Below are 25747 nucleotides of genomic sequence, written 5' to 3'. Positions count from 1 at the left end.
TATATATATCGCTTGGGAAGGGGGATATAATTAATATGTTGTTTATTTGGTGGATGTCGTTGTATGCAATCTTTCCTTTAAGAAAAGACCCACCAGAGATGACAGAGTCGTTCCAGTCGTCCTGATCGTTGGGGAGGCCCGAGGCGTCGGAGAAGCACTGGTCCAGCCGCACGTTCTCCTTGTTCTCTTCCGCCTCCTTCTTCCTCTCTGCTTGGTGTAGCCAGTCGACAACGCCGCCGCTCGCCACCGATGGATTCTCCGAGCTGGAGGAGCGAGAGAGTCGCCCATCAGAGCGCCGCCACGGGGTTGAGCCCGGCTCAGCAGGCCCATGCACACTGAGGGAACACGGGAGGGAGGAGGGAGCACGGGGGTTAACAGCACAAGAGGGGGTTTATGGATGGGTGAGCATGGCGGTGCAGGTCCATTTGAAAGGTAACATACAGGTAGGAGTTAACATGGAGACAGTGGGTGAGCATTTAGGTGAACATACCATAGGAGTGAACACTGGATTCTTCAATGGGGGAGTGAACATGCAACATGGCGGATGTACGCTGAAATCGGCTATAACATCAATGAGGGATTAAATAACGCTTTACTTAACCTGCAGGTATAATGCATTATTATCCAATTATAATGCATTGTAAGACTTGCCATGAGCATGTATACATAGAGAGACATATAATATAAGCCTTATTATAAGACATTATAAAAGGCTCATACATGCTTATAACAAGTTATAAAGCCTTATACCTACAGGCTTTAAGTTCCAGAACATGAGAGACAACATGAACTCCCGTCACATAATGGTGAGGTTATGTGTCTGTTTGCAGTGAATTTGCTGTGCTGCTCACCTTTCCTGACGGTTCGCCTTTGAGGCAAAGGCTCGTTGTAGCTCCTCCATGATACAGCTAGGGGGCATGGGAAGGTGCATAATATTGGCGAGGTGAGGAGACCCTGAGGGGTTGGAGACGGGCCCTCGCAGGGCCACCATGGGGGCCAGGCTCTCGGGAGTCCTAGGCGGCTCTTTAGGCAGGAAAGAGTTGACCAAGTGTGAGGGCACAGCGGATGGGTCTGAGAGGCAGAGAAAGACAAAGAGATATCAGTTAAAGTAGTGGTGGGTGCGTGTGGTCCATATCCTCTTTGTGTATGGATGTGTGGTCCTTCAATATGTTGTTTATGTACAAGATGTTAGCTGTTTGCACTAGTAGTAATATACAGTTGAAGTCGGAAGTTTACATACACTTAGGATGGAGTCATTAAAACTTGTTTTTCAACCACTCCACAAATTTCTTGTTAACAAACTATAGTTTTGGCAAGTCAGTTAGGACATCTACTTTGTGCATGACAAGTCATTTTTCCAGCAAAAGATTATTTCACTTAATCACAATTCCAGTGGGTCAGAAGTTTACATACACTAAGTTGACTGTGCCTTTAAACAGCTTGGAAAATTCCAGAAAATAATGCCATGGCTTTAGATGCTTCTGACATCATTTGAGTCAATTGGAGGTATACCTGTGGATGAATTTCAAGGCCTACCTTCAATCTCAGTGCCTCTTTGCTTGACATCATGGGAAAATCAAACGAAATCCAAGACCTCCGAAAAAAAGTGGTGGACCTCCACAAGTCTGGTTCAATTTCCAAACGCCTGAAAGTACCACGTTCATCTGTACAAACAATAGTACGCAAATAAACACCATGGGACCATGCAGTCGTCATACCGCTCAGGAAGGAGACGCGTTCTGTCTCCTAGAGATGAACGTACTTTGGTGCAAAAAGTGCAAATCAATCCCAGAACAACGGCAAAAGGACCTTGTGAAGATGCTGGAGGAAACGGGTACAAAAGTATCTATATCCACAGTAAAACGAGTCCTATATCGACATAACCTGAAAAGCTCAGCAAGGAAGAAGCCACTGCTCCAAAACCACCATTAAAAAAGCCAGACTACGGTTTGCAACTGCACATGGGGACAAAGATCGTACTTTTTGGAGAAATGTCCTCTGGTCTGATGAAACAAAAATATAACTTTTTGGCCATAATGACTATCATTATCTATGGAGGAAAAAGGGGGAGGCTTGCAAGCCGAAGAACACCATCCCAACCGTGAAACACGGGGGTTGCAGCATCATGTTGTGGGGGTTCTTTGCTGCAGGAGGGACTGGTGCACTTCACAAAATAGATGGCATCATGAGGAAGGAAAATTATGTGGATATATTGAAGCAACATCTCAAGACATCAGTCGGGAAGTTAAAGCTTGGTCGCAAATGGGTCTTCCAAATGGACAATGACCCCAAGCATACTTCCAAAGTTGTGGCAAAATGGCTTAAGCACAACAAAGTCAAGGTATTTGAGTGGCCATCACAAAGCCCTGACCTCAAACCTATAGAACATTTGTGGGCAGAACTGAAAAAGTGTGTGCGAGCAAGGAGGCCACTAAACCTGACTGTCAGGAGGAATGGGCCAAAATTCATCCAACTTATTGTGGAAGGCTACCCGAAACGTTTGACCCAAGTTAAACAATTTAAAGGCAATGCTACCAAATACTAATTGAGTGCATGTACACTTCTGACCCACTGGGAATGTGATGAAAGAAATAAAAGCAGAAATAATCATTCTCGCTACTATTATTCTGACATTTCACATTCTTAAAATAAAAGTGGTGATCCTAACTGACGTAAGACAGGGAATTTTTTTACCAGGAATTGTGAAAAACTGAGTTTAAATGTATTTGGCTAAGGTGTTTGTAAACTTCCGACTTCAACTGTATGTTATTTACAGTCATGCGTGCATACATTTTTATTTAATTTAACTAGGCAAGTCAGTTAAGAACAAATTCTTATTTACAATGACGGGCCCACCCCGGCCAAACCCGGATGACGCTGGGCAATTGTGCGCTGCCCTATGGTACTCCCAATCACGGCCGGATGTGATACAGCCTGGATTCGAACGAGGGACTGTAGTAACGCCTCTTGCACTGAGATGCAGTGCCTTAGACCGTTGCGCCATTCGGGAGCCCATTTTATCCATGGGTGGTCCCAGGAATCGAACCCACTACCTTGGCGTTACAAGCGCCATGCTCTACCAACTGAGCTACAAAGATAATAAGCTACTAGCCATCATGTGGTGACATTGCCACCTGGCCTGAGACTTGAAGTAGTGTCACCTTTGCCAACCTAAACCATTGGTAAGGTAATGGTAGGAAGTATGCTTGTTTTTGGAATACGAATTGTCATTGTTAACGTGAGATCGAACCCCGGGTTGGCCGTACAGGTATGATCCGTCAGAAAGTATCCATACCCCTTGACTTATTCCACATTTTGTTGTGTTACAGCCTGAATTCAAAATGGATTAAATCATTTTTTTCCTCACCCATCTACACACAATACCCCATAATGACAAAGTGAAAACATGTTTTTAGAATTGTTTGCAAATGTATTGAACATGAAATACAGATCTCATTTACATAAGTATTCACACCCCTGAGTTAATAGTTTGTAGAGGCACCTTTGGCAGCGATGACAGCTGAGTGTCTTTCTGGGTAAGTCTTTAAGAGATTTCCACACCTGGATTGTGCAACATTTGCCAATTTTTCCTTTCAAAATTCTTCAAGCTCTGCTTTTTACCCATCTACCAATAGGTGCCCTTCTTTGCAAAGCATTGGAAAACATGCCTGGTCTTTGTGGTTGAATCTGTGTTTGAAATTCACTGCTCGACTGAGGGACTTTACAGATAATTGTATGTGTGGGGTACAGAGATGAGGTAGTCATTCAAAAATCATGTTAAACACTATCATTGCACACAGAGTGAGTCCATGCAACTTATTATGGGACTTAAGCACTTTCTACTACTAAACTTATTTAGGCTTGCCATAACAAAAGGGTTGAATACTTATTGATGCAAGACATTTCAGCTTTTCATTTTTAATTCATTTGTGAAAAACATAATTCCACTTTGACATGATGGGGTATTGTGTCTGTAGGCCAGTGAAAAAAAAATCAAAAAAAATCTATTTAATCTATGTAACACAATAAAATTAGGAAAAATTCAAATGGTGTGAATAATTACTGAAGGCACTGTATGTATTTGTGAGTGTGTGTGTTTGTACATGTGGGGTCCACACTACCCCTCTTGGAGTGTGCAGTGCAGTGTTTTGGCATTATGGTCCCCTCTTAGTACACTCCACCAGGTTATGGGTCAATTCCATTTCAAATCAATGAATTCATCAAGTAAACTAAAATTCCGATTCCACATTTTCTCAATGCTTTTCATTAAGGAAAACTTGGAATCGGAATGTCTGTTCACTTCCTGAATGGACTCTTCAATTCGAATTGACCCCAACCCTGGTACACTTAACTAGCCTTCTTACCATCGCCACTGCTCATCTGTGGCATCACCGGTTTGGCCGCTACTGGAGGTGGTGTGGTTCCCCGAGGTATTTCCTCTTCATGCCTCTCCGTCTTTTCTCCTTCCTCCTGGACCTCCTCAGAGGCATAGGCACCAGGCTGCGCCTCCTCCTCTTCCTTTGTATTTTGACTGCTATTTCCCTCTGGCTCACAGTCCCCTGGAGGCTCAGCCACTGAAAGACGTGTTCAATTAATTAAGTTTAATCGAAGTCTAATCTCGTAACGCCAGGACAACATTTACAGTGACAGTTGTCAGTGAATGAATGATGCCGTTTCATCACCACTGGTGGTTGTTTTCAGATGTCTCCGCTGCTCCCTAGTGGATCGTGTGAGTATCATGTGGTTCATTTTGAGGGACTTTTATACATCTAAAATAGCCACTGTGAATAATTTATTTATTTATTTATTTATAAGAAACACACAACAACCAATCAAAAGTTTGGGGTCACTTAGAAATGTCCTTGTTTTTTAAAGAAAAGCAAATTTTTTGTCCATTGAAATAATATCAACTTGATCAGAAATACAGTGTAGACATTGTTAATGACTATTGTAGCTGGAAACAGCAGATTTTTTTATGGAATATCGACATAGGCGCACAGAGGCCAATTATCAGCAACCATCACTCCAGTGTTCCAACGGCACGTTGTGTTAGCTAATCCAAGTTTATCATTTTAAAAAGCTAATTGATAATTAGAAAACCCTTTTGCAATTATGTTAGCACAGCTGAAAATTGTTGTTATGATTAAAGAAGCAATAAAACTGGCCTTCTTTAGACCAGTTGAGTATCTGGAGCATCAGCATTTGTGGGTTTGATTACAGGCTCAAATTGCCCAGAAACAAAACTTTCTTCTGAAACTCGTCAGTCTATTCTTGTTCTATTCCATGCGAGAAATTGCCAAGGAACTGAAGATCTCATACAACGCTGTGTATTACTCCCTTCACAGAACAGCGCAAACTGGCTCTAACCAGAATAGAAGAGGAGTGGGAGGCCCCGGTGCACAACTCAGCGAGAGGACAAGTACATTAGTGTCTAGTTTGATAAACAGACGCCTCACAAGTCCTCAACTGGCAGTTTCGTGAAATAGTACCCGCAAAACACCAGTCTCAACGTCAACAGTGAAGAGGCGACTCCGGGATGCTGGCCTTCTAGGCAGAGTTCCTCTGTCCAGTGTCTGTTCTTTTGCTCATCTAAATCTTTTCTTTTATTGGCCAGTCTGAGATATGTCTTTTTCTTTGCAACTCTGCCTACAAGGCCAGCATCCCGAAGTCGCCTCTTTACAGTTGATGTTGAGACTGGTGTTTTGCGGGTACTATTTAATGAAGCTGCCAGACGCCTATGTACATAATTCCATTTAAAAAATAAAATAAAAATCAGCCGTTTACAGCTACAATAGTCATTTACAACATTAACAATGTCTACACAGTATTTCTGATCAACTTGATGTAATTTTACAAATGGACAAAATAAAAAAAAGCTTTTCTTTCAAAAACAAGGACATTTCTATGTGAACCGAAACTTTTGAACGGTAGTAATAATACACACACACACAAAAGTTTGGACACACCTATTCTTTCCAGGATTTTTCTTTATTTTTACTATTTTCTACATTGTGAAGACATCGAAACTACTTTTTATATTTGAGATTCTTCAAAGTAGCCACCCTTTGCCTTGACAGCTTTGAACACTCTTGGCATTCTCTCAACCAGGTTCACCTGGAATGCTTTTCCAACAGTTTTGAAGGAGTTCCCACATATGCTGAGCAATTGTTGGCTGCTTTTCCTTCACTCTGCAGTCCAACCAGGTCATCTGATGCAGCACTCCATCACTCTCCTTGGTCAAATAGCCCTTACACAGCCTGGAAGTGTGTTGGGTCATTGTCCTGTTGAAAAACAAATTATAGTGGGACTAAGGGCAAACCAGATGGGATATCGCTGCAGAATGCTGTGATAGACATGCTGGTTAAGTGTGCCTTGAATCTAAATAAATCACTGACAATGTCACCAGCAAAGCACCCCCACACCATCACACCTCCTCCATGCTTCACGGTGGGAACTAAACATGCGGAGATCATCCTTTCACCTAAGAGATGGCGGTTGGAACCAACAATCTCAAATTTTAACTCAGACCAAAAGGACAGATTTCCACTGGTCTAATGTCCATTGCTCTTCTTCTTATTGGTGTCCTTCAGAAGTGGTTTCTTTGCAGAAATTCGACCATGAAGGCCTGATTCACAGTCTCCTCTGAACAGTTGATGTTGCGATGTGTCTGTTACTTGAAGTCTGAGGCATTTATTTGGGCTGCAATTTCTGAGGCTGTTAACTCTAATGAACTTATCCTCTGCAGTCTTCCTTTCCTGTGGCAGTCCTCATGAAAGCCAGTTTCATGATAGCACTTGGTGGTTTTTGCAACTGCACTTGAAGAAACTTTGAAATTTTCCATACGGACTGACCTTCATTTCTTAAAGTAATGATGGAGTATCATTTCTCTTTGCTTCTTTGAGGTGTTCTTGCCATAATATGGACTTGGTATTTCACCGAATAGGGCTATCTTCTGTATACCTTGTCACAACAAAACTGATTGGCACAAACGCATTCAGAAGGAAAGAAATTCCTATAGTTAACAAGGCACACCTGTTAATTGAAATGCATTCCAGTTGACTACCTCATGAAACTGGTTGAGAGAATGCCAAGCATGTTCAAAGCTGTGATCAAGGCAAAGAGTGGCTACTTTGAAGAATCTCAAATATAAAATGTATTTTGACTTGTTTAACACCGTTTTGGCTACTACATTATTCCATATGTATTATTTCTTAGTTTTGATGTCTTCACTATTATTCTACAATGTAGAAAACAGTAAAAAAAAAAAAAAAATATTAAATAACCTTGAATACGTAGGTGTATCCAAACTTTTGACTGGTACTGAATATTGTAATAGTCTATGGTAAAAACTGTCAAAACATAATTGTTTACAAAACAGAATGGTGGTTACAACATTGTTTTCTAAATCCCCTTGATATGCCTAAAAAATAAACACTAAAGGATTTAGTCAAATTCCATGGCCCTCTCACAGTGATTACTCAAAAATGTATCTAACTGGATTGGAGCCCGACCAATATATTGGTTCACCGATATTGTCGGCCAGTGCTTGACTTGGGCAGGAGCTCACCGGAGCTGAGTACCGACACCTTACATTTTCTACTGCTTGAGCTCCTCTTTCAAAAGTATTATGGAGCTCCTGCACCTAAATATAAACAGTACCGGCACCCAACATGAGTACCGGCACCTATTTCAGTTCAAGTCAAGCACTGCTTTTACCGCTATATCAGTAGATAACTCCACCGATAACGGCTTTTCAATAAATAGGATGAAAAAAGGGAATCTCATGCTGATCTGAACACTTCTCATGATGCGTCTTTAATTACACAATGTAAGAAATCAACATTTTACGCATATTTCTTGGACAATTGCTGTTTTGGATGGCAATTTATATGAATTCAATGTGTAAAATGTAACTTTTTCCATTTCTCTGGCATAAAATAGAATCTTGGCAGATATCGGTATCGCTAAGTTTTGTCCCAAATTTTGAGGGGAATCTGACCCCAAAAAAACAGTCACGCTCTAAACTGGATAGGCAAAAGCAATACGGATGATTGTAGACTTCATCATATTGCTGTGACTACCCTATCCTGTGTCAATATACAGTGGCAAGAAAAAGTATGTGAACCCTTTAGAAATAACTGGATTTCTGCATAAATTGGATCTGCTCTTCATCTAGGTCACAACAATAGACAAACAGTCTGCTTAAACTAATAACACACAAACAATTATACGTTTACATGTCTTTAATGAACACACCGTGTCATTCACAGTGCAGGGTGGGAAAAGTATGTGAACCCTTGGATTTAATAACTGGTTGACCCTCCTTTGACAGCAATAACCTCAAATCAAACGTTTTCTGTAGTTCCGGATCAGACCTGTACAACGGTCAGGAGGAATTTTGGACCATTCCTCTTTACAAAACTGTTTCAGTTCAGCAATATTCTTCGGGTTAGGGCAGGACTCTGACTGGGCCACTCCAGAAGGCGTATTTTCTTCTGTTGAAGCCATTCTGTTGTTGATTTACTTCTGTGTTTTGGGTCGTTGTCATGTCACGTCATCAAACTTCTGTTGAGCTTCAATTGGCGGACAGATAGACATTTTGCAGGAGAATGTTAGGCTAAAATTAATTCAAGTTCTGTCGATGAGAGCAAGCTGTCCAGGCCCAGAGGCAGCCCCAAACCATGACGCTCCCTCCACCATACTTTGCAGTTAGGATGAGGTTGAGGTTAGTGTGCTGTGCTGTGCCTTTTTTCTCCACACAGTGTTGTGTGTTCCTTCCAAAACAACTCAACTGTAGTTTCATCTGTCCACAGAATATTTTGCGAACATCCAGTTGCACTTTTTCAAACTTCAGACATGCAGCAATGTTTTTTTTGGACAGCAGTGGCTTCTTCCGTGGTGTCCTCCCATGAACACCATTCTTGTTTAGTGTTTTACGTATCGTAGACTCGTCAACAGAGATGTTAGCATGTTCCAGAGGACAAGTCTTTAGCTGACACTCTAGGATTCTTCTTAACCTCACTGAGCATTCTGCACTATGCTCTTGCAGTCATCTTTACAGGACAGCCACTCCTAGGGAGAGTAGCAACAGTGCTGACCTTTCTCCATTTAGACAATTTGTCTTACTGTGGACTGATGAACATCAAGGGTTTTAGAGATACTTTTGTAACCCTTTCCAGCTTTATGCAAGTCAACAATTCTTAATCTTAGGTCTTCTGAGATCTCTTTTGTTCGGGGCATGGTTCACATCAGGCAATTATTCTTGTGAATAGCAAACTCACCTTTTGTGTGTTTTTTTTAATAGGGCAAGGCAGCTCCAACCAACATCTCCAACCTCGACTCCAGGTTAGCTGACTCCAATTAGCTTTTGGAGATGTCATTAGCCTAGGGGTTCACATACTTTTTTCAACCTACACTGTGAATGTTTAAATGATGTATTCAATATAGACCAGAAAAATACAATCATTTGTCTGTTATTAGTTTAAGTACACTATGTGTGTCTATTGTTGTGACTTTGAAGATCAGAGCAAATTTGAGGACCAATTTATGCAGAAATCCAGGTAATTCCAAAGGGTTCACATACTTTCTCTTGCCACTGTATCTTCTTTGAAAGGAGGACTTGGAAAAGGTGACATTCGGTATGTTCGCCTCATATTCAAAATGTTATCTTGAATCCAAAATGCTGGAGTATAGAGCCAAAATAAAACATTTAGCTTCCCTGTCCAAATATATGGTGAGGACTATAGCTCCACCTTGCCCTATGATAGGCTAAGAGGTAGAAGCTTCATTATACCAATCAAATCTTCTTAGATCTCCACAAGTGCATAAAGTGTAGGATCTAGGAAACAATTTGGGATTAAGCCTTAGGTTTTCCATGGAGGTGGGCTGTCCTACCTGGTGGGGGGAGTTCCTCTTCGGGGCCCAAATACTCCACACTGCTAACTGTGAAAGTGGCATTGAGCGACCCCCCAAACCCCCCCAACATGCATGTCCCATCTGAGGAGCCCTGCAAGGGGGAACCGGGCTCTGGTGAGAGACACCCACTGGACAATGCCACATCTGCAGGGAGAACATAAAGAGACAACATACACGGCTTAGTTTTACAACCATGTTTACCCTCTATTTCACACTCATCATCTCCATAGCATGACTACTAGTCTCAGAAATCCCAGACCTAGGGCAACAGCACTATGCTGTGTGTGTCAGAGGAGGCTGGTGGGAGGAGCTATAGAAGGACGGGCTCATTGTAATGACTGGAATGTGGTTTCCATATGTCTGACGTGTTTGATACCGTACCATTCAATCCATTACAATGCACCGTCCTCATATAGCTCCTCCCACCAGCGCTTTCTGGCATGTGTATGTTGGAACATTGTTAATGTGGGCAGCAACCCATCTGTTTAGGGAGACTACATGATATCCATATATTCTAAAATGGCTTCCTTTCCTCATTTCCTTTCTTTCATGACCACGTACTGATCTAACAAAACTTGAGACCAATATGCAAAAGTCCTATTTGGGGTCATAATAAGTTGAGAGAGAGAAAGCCAATTTAAATAGTTGGGATATTACCCAAGTGCTTTTATTCATAATATGCTATGCCTGGCCTAATTTGGTAGGGAAGAGGAAAAAGTGAGTGTGCGTGTTTGTGTAGTTTAGCGATGGGTCTCTCTCACCTGTGGAGCTCTGCTTCAGCTTCTCGTTTTTCTTTTTCCTCCACTTCCAGGGTTTGAAGATGCGCCCCAGGCTCGCCAGCTTGCTGTTGCGGCGGATGGGCGGGGTGTGCACCCCCGATACCAGGCAGCCACTATGCAGAACCCTCTGCTGGTCCATCACCTCCACTGCAACCAGGGCGAGAGGTGTGGGGGTAGACAGGGAGGATGGAGAGACAGGAGAGAGAGAAAAGAGAGAGGAGGAACGGAGTAAGGAAGGAAGGGGTAGAGAGAGGGATGTGGAGAGACGGGTGAAGAAGAGAGGCATGGGTAGGAGGAAAGAAATTTGTTAACATTTAAATATGCAAATAATCCCATCATACATGAGCATTTCATGGTTTGGCAAATCATGTCATGGTGTCATTGTTCACTCAATGCATTAAGTAAATGAAACATATTTCAATTCAATTGAAATAACAAAAGAGAGAAAATAGTTTATGAACATAGAGAACGTGCCATCCCTGTCTCATATGGTTTTCCCCTTTAAGACTTGAGAGGAGAAACCCTATAGCAAGACTCTACAGCTGCTAAAGATGGAGCACCAAATAGAAAAGCCACACCTCCCAAGAGGAAAACAGGTGCATCAACCCAAACAAGTTTCTCATGAAGGCATAAGCAGAGTATGTACAGAAAAACTGCATCGCTGATAATCTTGCTCCATCTATTAGTCTGATTTGACGAACTGACTGTGGTGACTGATTTGACACTCCCACATCAAGAGCTCCTCAACATCAGAAGAGAACACGGGTTTCAATGAATGACTGCATGAGTGACACGGCCACGCACCCACACAACAGCTATACTGACTTACATGCGTTCGGACTGTCACGTTGTATTAACATTCAATCTCAAACAAACAGAGGACATACATTAAAATGTACAGTAAATAGACCAGAAAAAAATCCAAGCGGAAAACAGTGTGACTAAACCCATTACAACAGGAACAGGCAGGAGGCAGACATTTTGGTTTCTTTATTCAGAGGTGGCAGTTTAATCAAAACGGGGAAATTACCTCATTTCACTGAGGCTCTGTGTGAGTAGAGTGGGAGAGAGGGAGGGTGGATAGAGCCCCGATGCTGTAAGCGACACGATATTCTCTCTTCTTACAAACTCATGGCCTGGGGATGGGATGTGGGGGAGGAGCGGGCTCTGGCATTGGACCCCAAATAATGGGGAAACACCAGCACACCACGGAATCCAGGTCAAGCCTGAAGACGTGCAGCGGCGAGCATTAGCACAGCGAGCTTAGAAAAAGGGGGGAGAAGGAGAATGGGGGTGGGGGGGGGGGGGGGGGTTGGACCATTGCTGTTGCCATGACGACCACATCCAGATGCTGCAGTCAGTCAGTGGAGAGGAGCCCCCTCGGAGGCAAAGCAGTCCAAGTGCATCCAAGGAAGAGGGTAAGCAGAGTGGAGGAGGTCTGTGAGTAGAAAAGGGGAGGGGGACAGGAGTAGAGAGGGGGGGGGGGGGGGGGGGGGTTCCAGGCTGTTGCCATACGGAAGGAGAATCTCCAGCAGCCAATCAGAGCCCAGCAATTCATAATGTATATCAAGTATTTTTTTTTATGTTTTTTTTTTTTAAATGTAGTCGCATAACATTGAATTTGAAGAAAACTCAGTCTTTTTTTTTTTCAAAGGATGGGGATAGATTTTATATATATATAAATAAATAAATAAATAAATAAATAAATAAATAAATAGAGACATTTCCATCATGAAAGGTCTGTTATGAACAATACTATTTAAATGAATATGCCGACGTAAACTTTGGACTCATTAAGTCCATGTATCGTGTTTAGGCAGCACACCTTTTCTTTGCAGTCCAACAAACAGTCTGTATTAGGCCAGTAGACTAATAGCCTATACAAGCACGAGAAGTCTGGAACGCTTTCCTAACTGTAAAATTTAGATTAAACACATTTTGTGAGGAAAAAGGTAGAATTCTAATTGTTTGCAGCATTAGAGTCCAATGATTTTCATAGTATATTGTGCATACAGTATTCTAGTTCTCAGACTTGCTAGATGTTTTATATTATGAAGACAGTTGCCATGTTACCTAATGATACTGAGAATTCAATAAATAGTCAAATTCTACTAAACCACTGTGCTTCTGCATGTCACTGGGGAGGGACCCCACCCTGTTAAACCATGCTGTCAGCAAATTCAAAACCGGAATTTTAACCAGCAAGCCTGCTCTGTATAGCTCCACAGCCAGCCACTCATCTTCTAGTCTTTTACTGAGGAAGTAAGGAGAACAAAGCAAATGTAATTTTAACTGCCATTATGATAGTCACTCATGGAAATATGAGAGGACAGATTCTAAATATTTTAACATTTAAAAGATGTTAGTATTTTAGGGGGGTAGATGTAGCTATCTTTATTGCTAGCTGAATATCTGATTATGATACACTCTGTTTTCCTGTGACTTAGTGTCTTTTTGATTCAAGGCCAAGTGCACAATCAAGTGTGACGGTCAGATATAGAGCAAAATAGATATTTTCATGCGTGACTGACAGTGTTGTGAGAGGTTACTGCTGTACCGTCACAATAAAACAATGAAAACCCCCCCCCCCAAAAAAACACTTGAATTAGGCCTTATTATGTTGTAATGAATACCCTTTAGTGTGGATGCTATGGCAAGGGTTATTCAAATTGTGGAATTAGTTACAATGGTAACTCCCTCCCTTTTCACACACTTGAAGACCAGGGTTGTGTTCATTTGGCACCAAACAGAAGAAAACTGACAAAAACCAGGAGGGATTACTTGAATTTGCAAATCATTATAAAATGTTCTCAGTTGCGTGCCCCAATGAACATGACCCTGCTCTGTATTTTGGTCCAACTTAACCTGCCATATCGCACTCATACATAACACTAAATCTCCAACAAATAATTGGAATTAATTTCCTGTCTATCTAATGACAAAAGTCAACAGACATAAAACATGACTGACATAATGTATGACAGACTCGGTTGTACCTAACGTCTGCTGTCCTAAGGTGGAATTGAAAGGTGGGCTGTTTATAGGTGCAATTATATTATAAACAGCCTTATGTCCGTATTACAAGGGCATTGTTGAAGTGCACTTCGTGGTGCAATGTCACAGTCGGTGGAGGTCAGACTCACACGATACACACACATAGCTTGTAGAGTAACCTAACGTAGCAGGTGTAAAAGACATGCCTGAAACTAGATCCCCTACATACTGGTCTTGACCAAAAGAAGAAAAAAATGTTGGAAGAGATCCTCTTCTGCACTGTTCAACCAATCCAGTAAATGCAGAGGAGGAGTTAAGATGGAGTGTCACAGGCTCTTTCCATTTCCCCTGAAAACCAGAACATCTGGCTGTCGGGGACTCGAAAGAGGCTACTTGTAGAGTAGCATGGCTCCAATCCCACAGTGAAAACTAATGGATCAAACAACCTCCAGAAATCCATTCACAGCTCAGGATATGACTGTGTCTAGAGATTTATATATGTCAATGGCTTCATCATGCCCTCTGATATGGCGACAATTCCACCTGGCCTATCACTTTCACCTATCCAATTGTCTCAGATATATCCAAGTGTATAGGGGGTAGGGGCTAGCAGTTGATTTGGGATTCAGGGTCTTCTCAGTTCAGTCCTGACTCCTGTTCAAAGCTACTTTCCATCACCCCATTTTTCCTTCACCGGGGGGACTAACAATGTGCCCTTGAACAGTCCACCTCCTTACCCACTGCCATGCCAGCTAACCTCCTCAGTTACACACACACACACACACACACACACACACACACACACACCGGCACTGCAACTTTGCTGCCATCTGTCCATGGCCTACGGGGCGGCCACAATCAGAGCACACAGCTAACTACCAGAACACACACAGAGAAACAGAGAAAGACTGACTGTGCATGCTTCCTAGTGAGCAGCCACACCGTGATTTAAGAGGGAAATCTGATCGAGACTAGAGAGCACCTGCACCACCATAACACAAAGGAAGGTGCAGAGTTCAGAGCCAGCTGGTCTCTATGAAGAGTGGAGTGTCCACACTAGCAACTGGTTGGTCAATGCATCACTTAGATCTTCGCTAATTGCTTAACACTGAATTGAATGATAACATCGTATAAATGGCAAATATAGTTACAGGGAATACAAATGTATCAAACCCTCAATAAACAAATGACTAAACAGTTTTAAACAGTAGACCCTTCCATACAAAGCTATTTTGAGTTGCATCCTTACGCAAAGTCAATGGGAGAGTGGATGTTGTATGTGAGATCGAGCTAGATCACAAATATCATCTACATGTATTCTACTCCTTGGCCCGTATTCATAAAGCATCTTAGAGTAGGAGAGCTGATCTAGGATCAGGTCCCTGGTGTCTGTGTAATCTTAATTAATTAGGATCTAAACAGGCACTGATCTAAAGGCAATCCTACTTTGAGACGCTTTATGAATACGGCCTGGACTTAAGAGATTCTGCATTGAATATGCTTTTCAGTTCAGGAGTAGACTTACCTAAATCAGCTGAATAACTCAGTTATTCCGGAGTCTGAGAACCCGGCCTTATGTGTGGTATTCTCATATGTGTGGGCTACTGGCTTTAAGAAACAATGTCAGCAATGAGAGCAGCCAATAGTAAGTGCCAGAGGGCCTTGTTTGTTACCATATGTTTGAGTTAAGAATGAGGACTGGTGGGGGAGTACACAAATAGACCGACTACTGCAGGCAGCCTCACAAAGAAACACTTAGGATCAAGTCCTGTTTTACATCGTTTCAAGTAAAGAACACTTAGGATCAAGTCCTGTTTGTATGTCTTTTCGAGAAGGCTTATTTCTGCCCTTTGTCTTGTATCTGCATTGGATAAGCGCTGCGTTGGTTTTGATACACACAAGGCATATGCATATACTGTACACAAACACAACACTGATGTACACATGCAAATACATGTGCACGCACGCACCCACAATTTGTCTCATGGCCTGAACCTGGCATGCTGCTTTAAGGTTAAATCACGTAACATACAGATGTAGGATCTTAATTTGGTCACGCTTTTGTTGCTGTATTTGAGTTAAAAGGCTTCTAAAGTTTGTAATTTCCAATTTGAAATTTCAGACTTTATTTGCCCTAACAAAAAAATGTATCAACACCTAAACATTTTCACTAATGATAATCCACATTTCCTGTTGCTGCAGGATTGTTTTCCTGCTGTAGCAAACTGGTTCAAATTAAAATCCTACATCTGTACACTCTTAGAAAAAAAAGGTGCCATCTAGAACCTAAAACAGTTATTCGGCTGTCGCAATAGGAGAACTCTTTGAAGAACACTTTTTGGTTCCAGGTGGAACACTTTTGGTTTCCCTGTAAAAACCCTTTCCACAGTACATGGAACCCAAAATAGTTATCCTAATAGGGACAGCCCTTTTGGAAGTGTACTGTACACACTGACCATGGCTGGTCTTTGACAAGAAAATAGTAAGGAAATCAATTCACACACAGTAAGATCAGAGACTAACAGGCAAAACACAGAGCCACACTCCTATTTGTAGTATGTGTTTGTAACACACACTCTCTCCCACACAGGCACGCGTGCAAACACACACTGATTATACCACCCTAAGGATCCAGCATCTCCCTGAAAGCAAACAGATTAAACCAGTTGGATGTAGCTAATCATGCTAAAAGTGTCTTTCGTGCCCAACTCCTGTCACTCACACAATAGGCTCAGGCACTAAGAATAGATCTGTATCGAGAGAGAGCGAGAGAGAGCACCCTCAGCTCTCTGGTTTCAAATAGTCAAGTGTCTGTTCGTGCCTGTGACTAAACATATAAAAAGAGGATGCAGGACATAAGAAAATACCTAATAATGACTAATGGATAAGTCTGCCCCCTGAAAATGTAATTGCCTCTATCATGAATACAGCACCACATACTGTAGGTTTTCAGGTTTCTTGTGAATGGTGGTGGTTTCGGTCTACTTAGCAGTTGTACACTAGCAGGCTCAGGTGTGAGTGTGCTCTTGTGTAATTTATTGCAGTTATTCCACTGATTTAGGTCAATGCCTGAAAGATGAAAACGTGTGTGTGTGTGTGTGTGTGTGTGTGTGTGTGTGTATGTGTGTGTGCGCATGCAGAAGTGTGCATGTGTGTGTTAGGATTATGCACATTTGTGTAGCAGTTGAAACATACTTGTATGTGTGCAGTGGGCCTGCGTGTGTAGGTGTGTGGTGTGCACATACCGGTGCGTGTGTATGCGTTCAGTACGCGTGTACTGTATGTGTGCCGAATGGCTTCCATTGGTCCCTTTACAGGCAACACTGTACTGGCAGTCTACTACTACAGCGTCATGGTCGCTAGGCAGAATAGACAGAGGGAGGTGCACAGAACTCCCCACTGGTGACATGTTAGTGATACATGAAGTACCAGTCAAAAGTTTGGACACACCGACTCATTCAAGGGTTTCTTTATTTGCACTATTTTTTGCATTGTAGAATAATAGTGAAGACATCAAAACTATGTAATAATAAAGAAAAACCCTGGAATGAGTAGGTGTCCAAACTTTTGACTGGTACTGTAAGTGGAATGGTTCTGATTCATACTGGTTTAACAGTCACATATATCCACGAATAAGAACAGCTTAAGAAATAAGTTGAGCAGTGAAAAACAATATATTGACAAAGTCACTCCACAATATGCAAGTACAGTACTACCTTGTTATGGACTAAAGTGTGTCTCTGAATAAAAATGAATAAAAAAATAAAACATCTGGATTGCAATGCTTTAACTCAACAAACACATGTACAAAAAAAGAGCATGGCAAATTCAGTTGGACATAGAATACAGCAGGCAATAGAAAAGCGTTAGTGAGCAAATGCTTAGCTTTCACAGACAGTAAGTACATAACTGTATTAATGGCAAGTGTGTGTGTGCATGCGGTGTGCGTCCGTGTGTGTGGTGTGTGGTGAATGTGCGTGTCAGCAACGTGTCTGGTTTGCCATAAGAAGACAGATACATGAACTGAGTGGGTTGGGAGAACAAACCCATGTGTTTGTACATATAGACAGAAATCCAGGCAACATTTAAAAACCTCTCTCCCTCCCTCTTTCTCCTAACACAGTCCCAACCAATAATGTAAATAAACCCCAGATTGCTGATGCTATGAATTGTCCATCGAAAGCAGTGGAAGCTGCTGAGGGGAGGACGGCTCATAATAAGGGCTGGAACGGAGCAAATGGTATGGCAAACACATGGATTCAGTTCCGGCCATTAGCACGAGCCCGTTCTCTCCAATTAAGGTGCCACCAACCTCCTATGATTGAGTGTTTGAAACCACCGGGTTTGAAGCCACCGGTCAGCCATATTGGCACTCCCCAGTAACAGCAGTTCTCAATAGGAATGAATGGAATTCTACAGTATTTCAATGATGAAATTAAGTATTTTTTGTTTCAGTGGGGACCATAATATTAGTATTCTAAAAAGATGTATATTAAGGAATATATTGAATATGTTTCTTCATTTGTATGTTTAGCTCACATAATATTACACTGAACAAAAATATAAAACGCAACAATTTCAAAGATTTTACTGAGTTACAGTTCATAAGGAAATCAATCAATTTAAATAAATTCATAAACGCACTAATCTATGGACTTCACATAACTGGGAATACAGATATGAACCTCTTGATCACCGACACCTTAAAAAATGGATATAGATATATATTTTTTAAAGTCAGTATCTGGTGTGACCACCATTTGCCTCATGCAGCGCGACACATCTCCTTCGCATAGAGTTGATCAGACTGTTGATTTGGCCTGTGGAATGTTGTCCCACTCCTCTTCAATGGCTGTGCGAAGTTTCTGGATATTGGCGGGAACTGGAGCAGGCTGTCGTACACATCAATCCAGAGCATCCCAAACATGACCCCTATTACAGGGGCTGAGTCACTGGCTTACTGGTGTTCTTCCATGCCGTCCCTGGGAGGGGTGTGTCACTTGAGTGGGTTGAGTCACTGACGTGGTCTTTCTGGGCTATACTCGGCCTTGTCTCGGGATGGTAAGTTGGTGGTTGGAGATATCCCTCCAGTGGTGTGGGGGCTGTGCTTTGGCAAAGTGGGTGGGGTTATATCCTACCTGTTTGGCCCTGTCCGGGGGTTTCATCAGATGGGGCCACAGTGTCTCCTGACCCCTCCTGTCTCAGCCTCCAGTATTTATGCTGCAGTAGTTTATGTGTCGGGGGCTAGGGTCAGTCTGTCACATCTGGAGTATTTCTCTTGTCTTTTCCGGTGTCCTGTGTGAATTTAAATTTAAATATGCTCGCTCTAATTCTCTCTTTCGGAGGACCTGAGCCCTAGGACCGTGCCTCAGGACTACCTGGCTTGATGACTCCTTGCTGTCCCCAGAGCACCTGGCCGTGCTGCTGCTCCAGTTCCAACTGTTCTATGGAACCCTGACCTGTTCATCGGACATGCTACCTGTCCCAGACCTGCTGTTTTCAACTCTCTAGAGACAGCAGGAGCGGTAGACATACTCTCAAAGATCGGCTATGGAAAAGCCAACTCTTGTGTTACTGACTTGTTGCACCCTCAACAACTACTATGATTATTATTATTTGACCATGCTGGTCATTTATGAACATCTTGGCCATGTGCTGTTATAATCTCCACCCGGCACAGCCAGAAGAGGACTGGCCACCCCTCATAGCCTGGTTCCTCTCTAGGTTTCTTCCTAGGTTTTGGCCTTTCTAGGGAGTTTTTCCTAGCCACCATGCTTCTACACCTGCATTGCTTGCTGTTTGGGGTTTTAGGCTGGGTTTCTGTACAGCACTTTGAGATATCAGCTGATGTAAGAAGGGCTATATAAATACATTTTATTTGATTTGGTGAATATGCAGGCCATGGAAGAACTGGGACATGCTCAGCTTCCGGGAATTGTGTACAAATCATTGCGATGTGGGGCTGTGCATTATCATGCTGAAACATGAGGTAATGGCGGCGGATGAATGGCACGTCAATGGGCATCAGGATCTCGTCACGGTATCTCTGTGCATTCAAATTGCCAGAGATAAATGCAATTGTGTTCGTATGCCTGCCTGCCCATACCCCCACCACCACCATGGGGCACTCTGTTCACAACGTTGACATCAGCAAACCACTAGCCCACACGACACCATACACCCTGTCTGCCTGGTACAGTTGAAACCGAGAGCACACTTCTCCAGCGTGCCATTGGCCATCAAAGATTACATTTGCCCACTGAATTCGGTTACAGCGCTGAACTGCAGTCAAGACCCTGATGGGGACAACGAGCATGCAGATGAGCTTCCCTAAGATAATTTCTGCAAACCTGTTAAACTATTTTGTTGTGTAAACCCAGATTCATCAGCTGTCCGGGTTGATCATCTCAGACGGTCCCGCAGGTTGAGAAGGCAGATGTGGAGGTCATGGGCTGATGTGGTTACACATGGTCTGTGGTTGTGAGGCCGGTTGGACACTCTGCCAAATTCTCTAAAACGTTGTTGGACGGCGGCTTATGGTAGAAAAATGAACACTAAATTCACTGGCAACAGCTCTGGTGGACATTCCTGCAGTCAGCATGCCAATTGCACCCTCCCTCAAAACTTGAGACATCTCTCGCTCACCCAATGGGTGTAAATCTTGGGCTGTAGTTATATGTCAACTTACCCTTGTTCTCTCACTTGCTATTTTTCAGCAAAAGTTTTCGATAAACCATCCGCCAGCTATAAGGCCAGTCATTGGAACGCCTTTCCCACAGTGGGGGGGTTTCCGATGTCAGCAGCCCCACATAGGGCTACCTGCCATCACATCATCTAGCTCCAAAGATCTTCCCTCAGAGACGAGGCCATTCCCCAACCCATTTAATAAAATGTCATGTTACATTCTGTCTTTGTTGTTCATTCAGTTGAGCCTGTACTCGATCGAAGTTCGATTAGGCCTAAAGCTAACCTGTATTGAGGGATAATATTTCCATGTACTCCAGTCTAAAGCCTGGCCTATGGGTTCAGGGCCCGTATTCACAAAGTGTCTTAGAGAAGGTGTACAGCTCTAGGATCCGATTTTTCCCTTCATACCATGATGAATAAGACAGGGGGGACTTCATCCTAAATCAGCACTCCTACTCTGAGAAGCTTTGTGAATACCGGCCCAGGAGTGCCACTGCAATGCGAGTGTTTCGCTCTCCATGGTGCTGAAAGAATATAGAATGCCCACCATCCATACAATACTGGTATACCTCTCTCACTCACACACACACACACGACTGCCCTGCATTCTCCCACGTACTCCAAACAGTCCGGTGAGACAATGAATAGATAGATTAATCTCCCTTACAACCGAAGTCCTTCTATTACTGTCATCTGATACAGCCATGTATTTAATTTACCATCTCAAGAGAGGGCCTGTAAGGATCGTTGTGTTCAATACTGCTCTATTGTAAGTGCTTATCAAGCTAACAGTTACTCTGAAAGGGCTTCCTCTACTCTCCCTCTGTAATGATTTGATGTTGGCATCCCTTGAGTGGCTGGGAAGTCTGACTACCTTCTATACCAAGTATACCAGCCTTGGGCTCATTGTTCTTTTTCAGTCCTCCCCCATCTCCTTCTCTCTATAGCCCCCCTCTCCTCTCTCTATAGCCATCCCAGAAACAGTTTGAGTAAAAGACTGGGGAGTTCCCTCTCCCTTGATCATCTATCTCTGACAGAATCCCCACACACACACACACACACACACACACAGAGTGGGAAACTCAGGCTATACATGGGCGGGTGAATCCTAACTTCCACTTAAGGGGAATTTTCACTTAGTCATGCATACATTTCAAATGGTAGGCTAGAAGTGAAAGTTCAACGTAAATGGGAGTTAGGGCTGGCCTCTAATACCAGCCAAAACCAAGTGTGTGGGGGGCTCATTAGTCTACATGTTCACTCTCCTCATTCTCATTGATTGGAAAGGACTGGATAGGTGAAAGTGTAACAGTGTTGCTTCCGTCTCTCTCCTCGCACCAACCTGGGCTTGAACCAGAGACCCTCTGCACACATAAAAAACAGTCACCCTCAGAGTATCGTTACTTATCGCTCCACAAAAGTTGCAGCTCTTGCAGAGCAAGGGAAACAACTACCTCAGTCTCAGAGCGAGTGACGTCACCGATTGAAACACTACTAGCGTGCACCTCTAACTAGCTAGCCATTTCACACCGGTTACAAAAGCAACCTCCTACCAAGCCTCCAGTGGGCTTCAATTGTACCATATGGCTTTCACCGATCCAAGATTTTGTTTCTGATTAGAAAATGACACAAGGGAAAAAAACTATAGAAGAATACCAGAGCATGGTATTGGTACGCAACCCCCAAAATTTGAGAAGTTGATGATTGATGTTGATGAATACGGCAACTATCCAATAGACCTCAGGTAACTTTTAATACAAGTGTCTATTTACAGTCTATCCCTCAATGTAGGCCAGCTAGCCCAGGAGGGCAATTCTACAGTAGCGCTCTGGCTTTTCACACAGGCAGAGGTTGTCTCCTCCTCTGTTGTGCAAGGGCCAAAACTATAGTATTCCTCTTATCTCTCTGCTCTACTGTAGCATGGCCTCCTGACTACACTTAACCTAACTTTCTTTAGCTCCATTACTTTTTTCCTTAAGATAATTCACCCAAATGACATAATGGTTTGGCAGTCTATGGACAAGGTGTGACAGCAATCAATGCTTTGGTTTAGTTACCCCGGGACCGTTTCCACATGTTAATGTTTTAGTATTTGTGGCAGAAATCCCATTCAAATCATGGGACCGATATTAGCGTTTTTCAAATTGATTGTGAAGCTCAAGTCACTTATAGATGAACATGATGCACAAAATATCCTGATATCAGTCCCATGATTTGAATTGGATTTCTGCCACAAATACTAAAACATTAACATGTGGAAACAGTGCCATGGAAACTAAACCAAAGCATGGATTTCTGTCATACCTTACAGGGTAAGAAAACCAATGTCTAATTTGGTTGAACTATCCCTTTAGCACATGACAGGTGTTTCGCTTTGCTCGGGTCCTAGTTCCAAGACAGTCTCACAGGGCTATCGCTGAACTGCCTGGCTGCTTTCCCACTCAGTCTGATTCCGACTGTGATTTTTCGGTATTGCACAAGCTCAGGCAGTCGTGCTAGTTCTCCAACACATCAACAAACACACATGCAAATACACACACGTTCCCAAGCACATGTATACGTATACACGCATGGACGCACACACACAAACCTATCCGCACGCACGCACACCAATGCTTATTCCCTGTCATTTGACACAGTTCACACACTGTCAAATGCCTAATCTGCATCCACAACCTCAGGGAATAAGCATAAGGAAAGGGGGATACCTAGTCAGTCGTACAACTGAATGCCTTCAACTGAAATGTGTCTTCCGCATTTAACCCAACCAGAGGTTTGGGGGGCGGCCTTAATAGACATCCAGTCTTCGGCGCCTGGGGAACAGTGGGTTAACTGCCTTGCTCAGGGGCAGAACTACAGATTTGGACCTTGTCAGCTCAGGGATTTGATCCAACAACATTTCGGTTACTGGCCCAACGCTCTAACCACTAAGGCTTGTTGTTGCTGTGTTTCATTTTCATGTGTGGAGAAAGACAGCGATCCCAGTGAGCTGTGCTCAACCAGGCATACACTAACAGTTTGTCCCATTTACTTCACTTGCAGTGCTTGTAATTACAATGTCCCAGTACAACATGCAGTAGTGTTACAGTACAAGTTGAAAGGTAAGAACAGAGTGAGATGGTGTCAGTGTAGACAGTATGATAGTAGTGATGATCAAGGTTCCCTCTAAAACTGCACTCGGGCGCACACCTCCTCCACGACTGCAGCGCAGAAGAAATGCCATACCACGCAGAGACGCAAGAGATTGAACTTCACCCATTAGTTTGCACAATATAGACTTAAGTTTTTTCTGTGATCGAAGCAACATACCAGACACTTTTCAATGCAACAAAACAAATCTAACTTTGCAAGTCTGAGTTTGGTTTTGTTGTAGTTAGAGCCAGAGCACAAAGGAGTATAATTCTATTGGCGGTGTAGACCACAAGCGGTCTTTCAATCACCTGCGAGTAAATGCGCTTTTCAGATCAGTGCCACGTGTGTACACATTTGTTCATATTCTTTGCGAGTTATTAGCCCAGTTATAGACAAGTATTAGGTCAGCAATGGGGAGTTACTGCTTTCTGCAAGAGCACAAAACGTGTAGGCTACATTTCAAGCGGTCTTAGAAAAGCAAGTAATGTAAAAAGCTTGTGTCATCCTGATTAAAGGAGGAGCATTGTATTTTGACAGTCTTGAATATGCAAATAAGCCAACAGGCAGAGGGGTTGCCTACATTGTCTAATTATCTGTATGGTAATAATAATTAATTGTAAAGTGGTTTCTTGCATCATACAACACAATGTAATTCACAGCCTCAGTGTTCACTGTAAACATGCGCAGGAAGTTGCACAAAATTTTCAAAGTTCAAGTTTCCGCTCACAAGACCTAAAATTAGCTCAGGGCCCCCCCAAAAAATGAGGGAACATTGGTGGTGATAATCATGTGACAGATGCTGTAGATGGTCCCATGGACTTACTCTGATTGACCAAGCTGTGATGAGCTGTACATATATAGGATCTTCAATTTTAGCCAGTTTGCCAAAGCAGGAAAATAATCCTGCAGCAACAGGAAATGTGATTTATGTGGATTGTAATTAATGGACATTTTTGTAGGTGTTGATACATCTGTAATAAAAGAAAATCAAGTCTAAAATTTCAAAGTGGAAGTTACAAACTTCATCAGCCTTCTTAAACCTTAAATACATGCATTACATATGTCCTTGCATTGCAGGAAAGTTATCCTGCAACAGTGTGATCAAATGAATATCCTTCATCTGTACCACGGGCATTGTGACAAGCTGAGAAGAGACATCACTCACTTTGAAAGTAGATGCTAAATTTACAACTAACTGATGAAATGTATGTCCATGGACAAAGCGTACAAGTCGTGGCCCAGATCGCTCATGAAAACGAAATGTTTAAAACTTCTTCAGGATTGATGGGTCCCCTGCGGGAAGGATGAGCTAACGTTGGCTAATGCGATTAGCATGAGGTTGTAAGTAACAAGAACATTTCCCAGGACATAGACATATCTGATATGGGCAGAAAGCTTAAATTCTTGTTAATCTAACCGCACTGTCCAATTTACAGTAGCTATTACAGTGAAATAATACCATGCTATTGTTTGAGGAGAGTGCACAGTTTTGAACATGAAAAGGCACATTTGGGCAGTCTTGATACAGAATTTTAAACAGAAATGCAATGGTTCATTGGATCAGACAAACTTTGCACATACACTGATGCCATCTAGTGGCCAATATCTAAATTGCACCTGGGATGGAATAATACATTATGGCCTTTCGCTTGCATTTCAAAGATGGTACAAAAATAAAATAAAAAAAAAGGTTGTTTTTCTTTGTATTATCTTTTACCAGATCTAATGTGTGATATTCTCCTACATTACTTACACATTTCCACCAACTTCAAAGTGTTTCCTTTCAAATGGTACCAAGAAAATGCATATCCTTGCTTCAGGGCCTGAGCTACAGGCAGTTAGATTTGGGTGTCATTTTAGGTGAAAATTGAAAAAAAGGAGCTGATCCTTACGAGGTTTTAACCTGCATGGGATTCATTTTTGCTATTCCTTAGGAGTTCCTCTAGTAAGTGTTTCTCCTGCCTCTTTGGAGAATATGAGTGGCTCAAGAGGGAAATTAAGAGAGTTTTTGCTGCAACAAACAGGTAGCCTTGACTGACTTCCTGGTTTTGGCCCGGCCGAGACGAATGAGTCGCGAGCTGACAGCTTCGTGAATTACAGCTCTAGTTCCATAATAGAAATGTGATTAAAGGAATAGTTCACCCAAAGTCCATCATTGATGAATTGTTTTGTTACCTTGGAAGTAGTCTATAGGCGGCCTATGGGCTATCAATCAATCAGTGTGTCAATAGATGTATCTA

General features: G+C 42.6%; 1 protein-coding gene across 1 annotated transcript in view; it reads right to left on the bottom strand.

Moving 5' to 3' along the window:
• The window catches only part of LOC106572145 (phosphatase and actin regulator 3), a 57771-nt gene that overhangs the window by 14317 nt on the left and 17707 nt on the right, over nt 1–25747 (bottom strand). The window contains exons 2-6 of the mRNA XM_014146035.3: nt 10677–10841; nt 9895–10059; nt 4365–4574; nt 852–1071; nt 94–335 (exon numbers count right to left, since the gene is read on the bottom strand). Of these exons, the coding sequence (XP_014001510.2) occupies nt 94–335; nt 852–1071; nt 4365–4574; nt 9895–10059; nt 10677–10841 (1002 nt within the window). The remainder of the gene's footprint in view (nt 1–93; nt 336–851; nt 1072–4364; nt 4575–9894; nt 10060–10676; nt 10842–25747) is intronic.

Source organism: Salmo salar, chromosome 15 (genome assembly GCF_965601325.2).
Source record: "Salmo salar chromosome 15, fSalSal1, whole genome shotgun sequence".
Classification (NCBI taxonomy): Eukaryota; Metazoa; Chordata; class Actinopteri; order Salmoniformes; family Salmonidae; genus Salmo; species Salmo salar.
The sequence above is the reverse complement of the archived record's forward strand: the minus strand, read 5'-3'. Positions and strand labels throughout refer to the sequence as shown.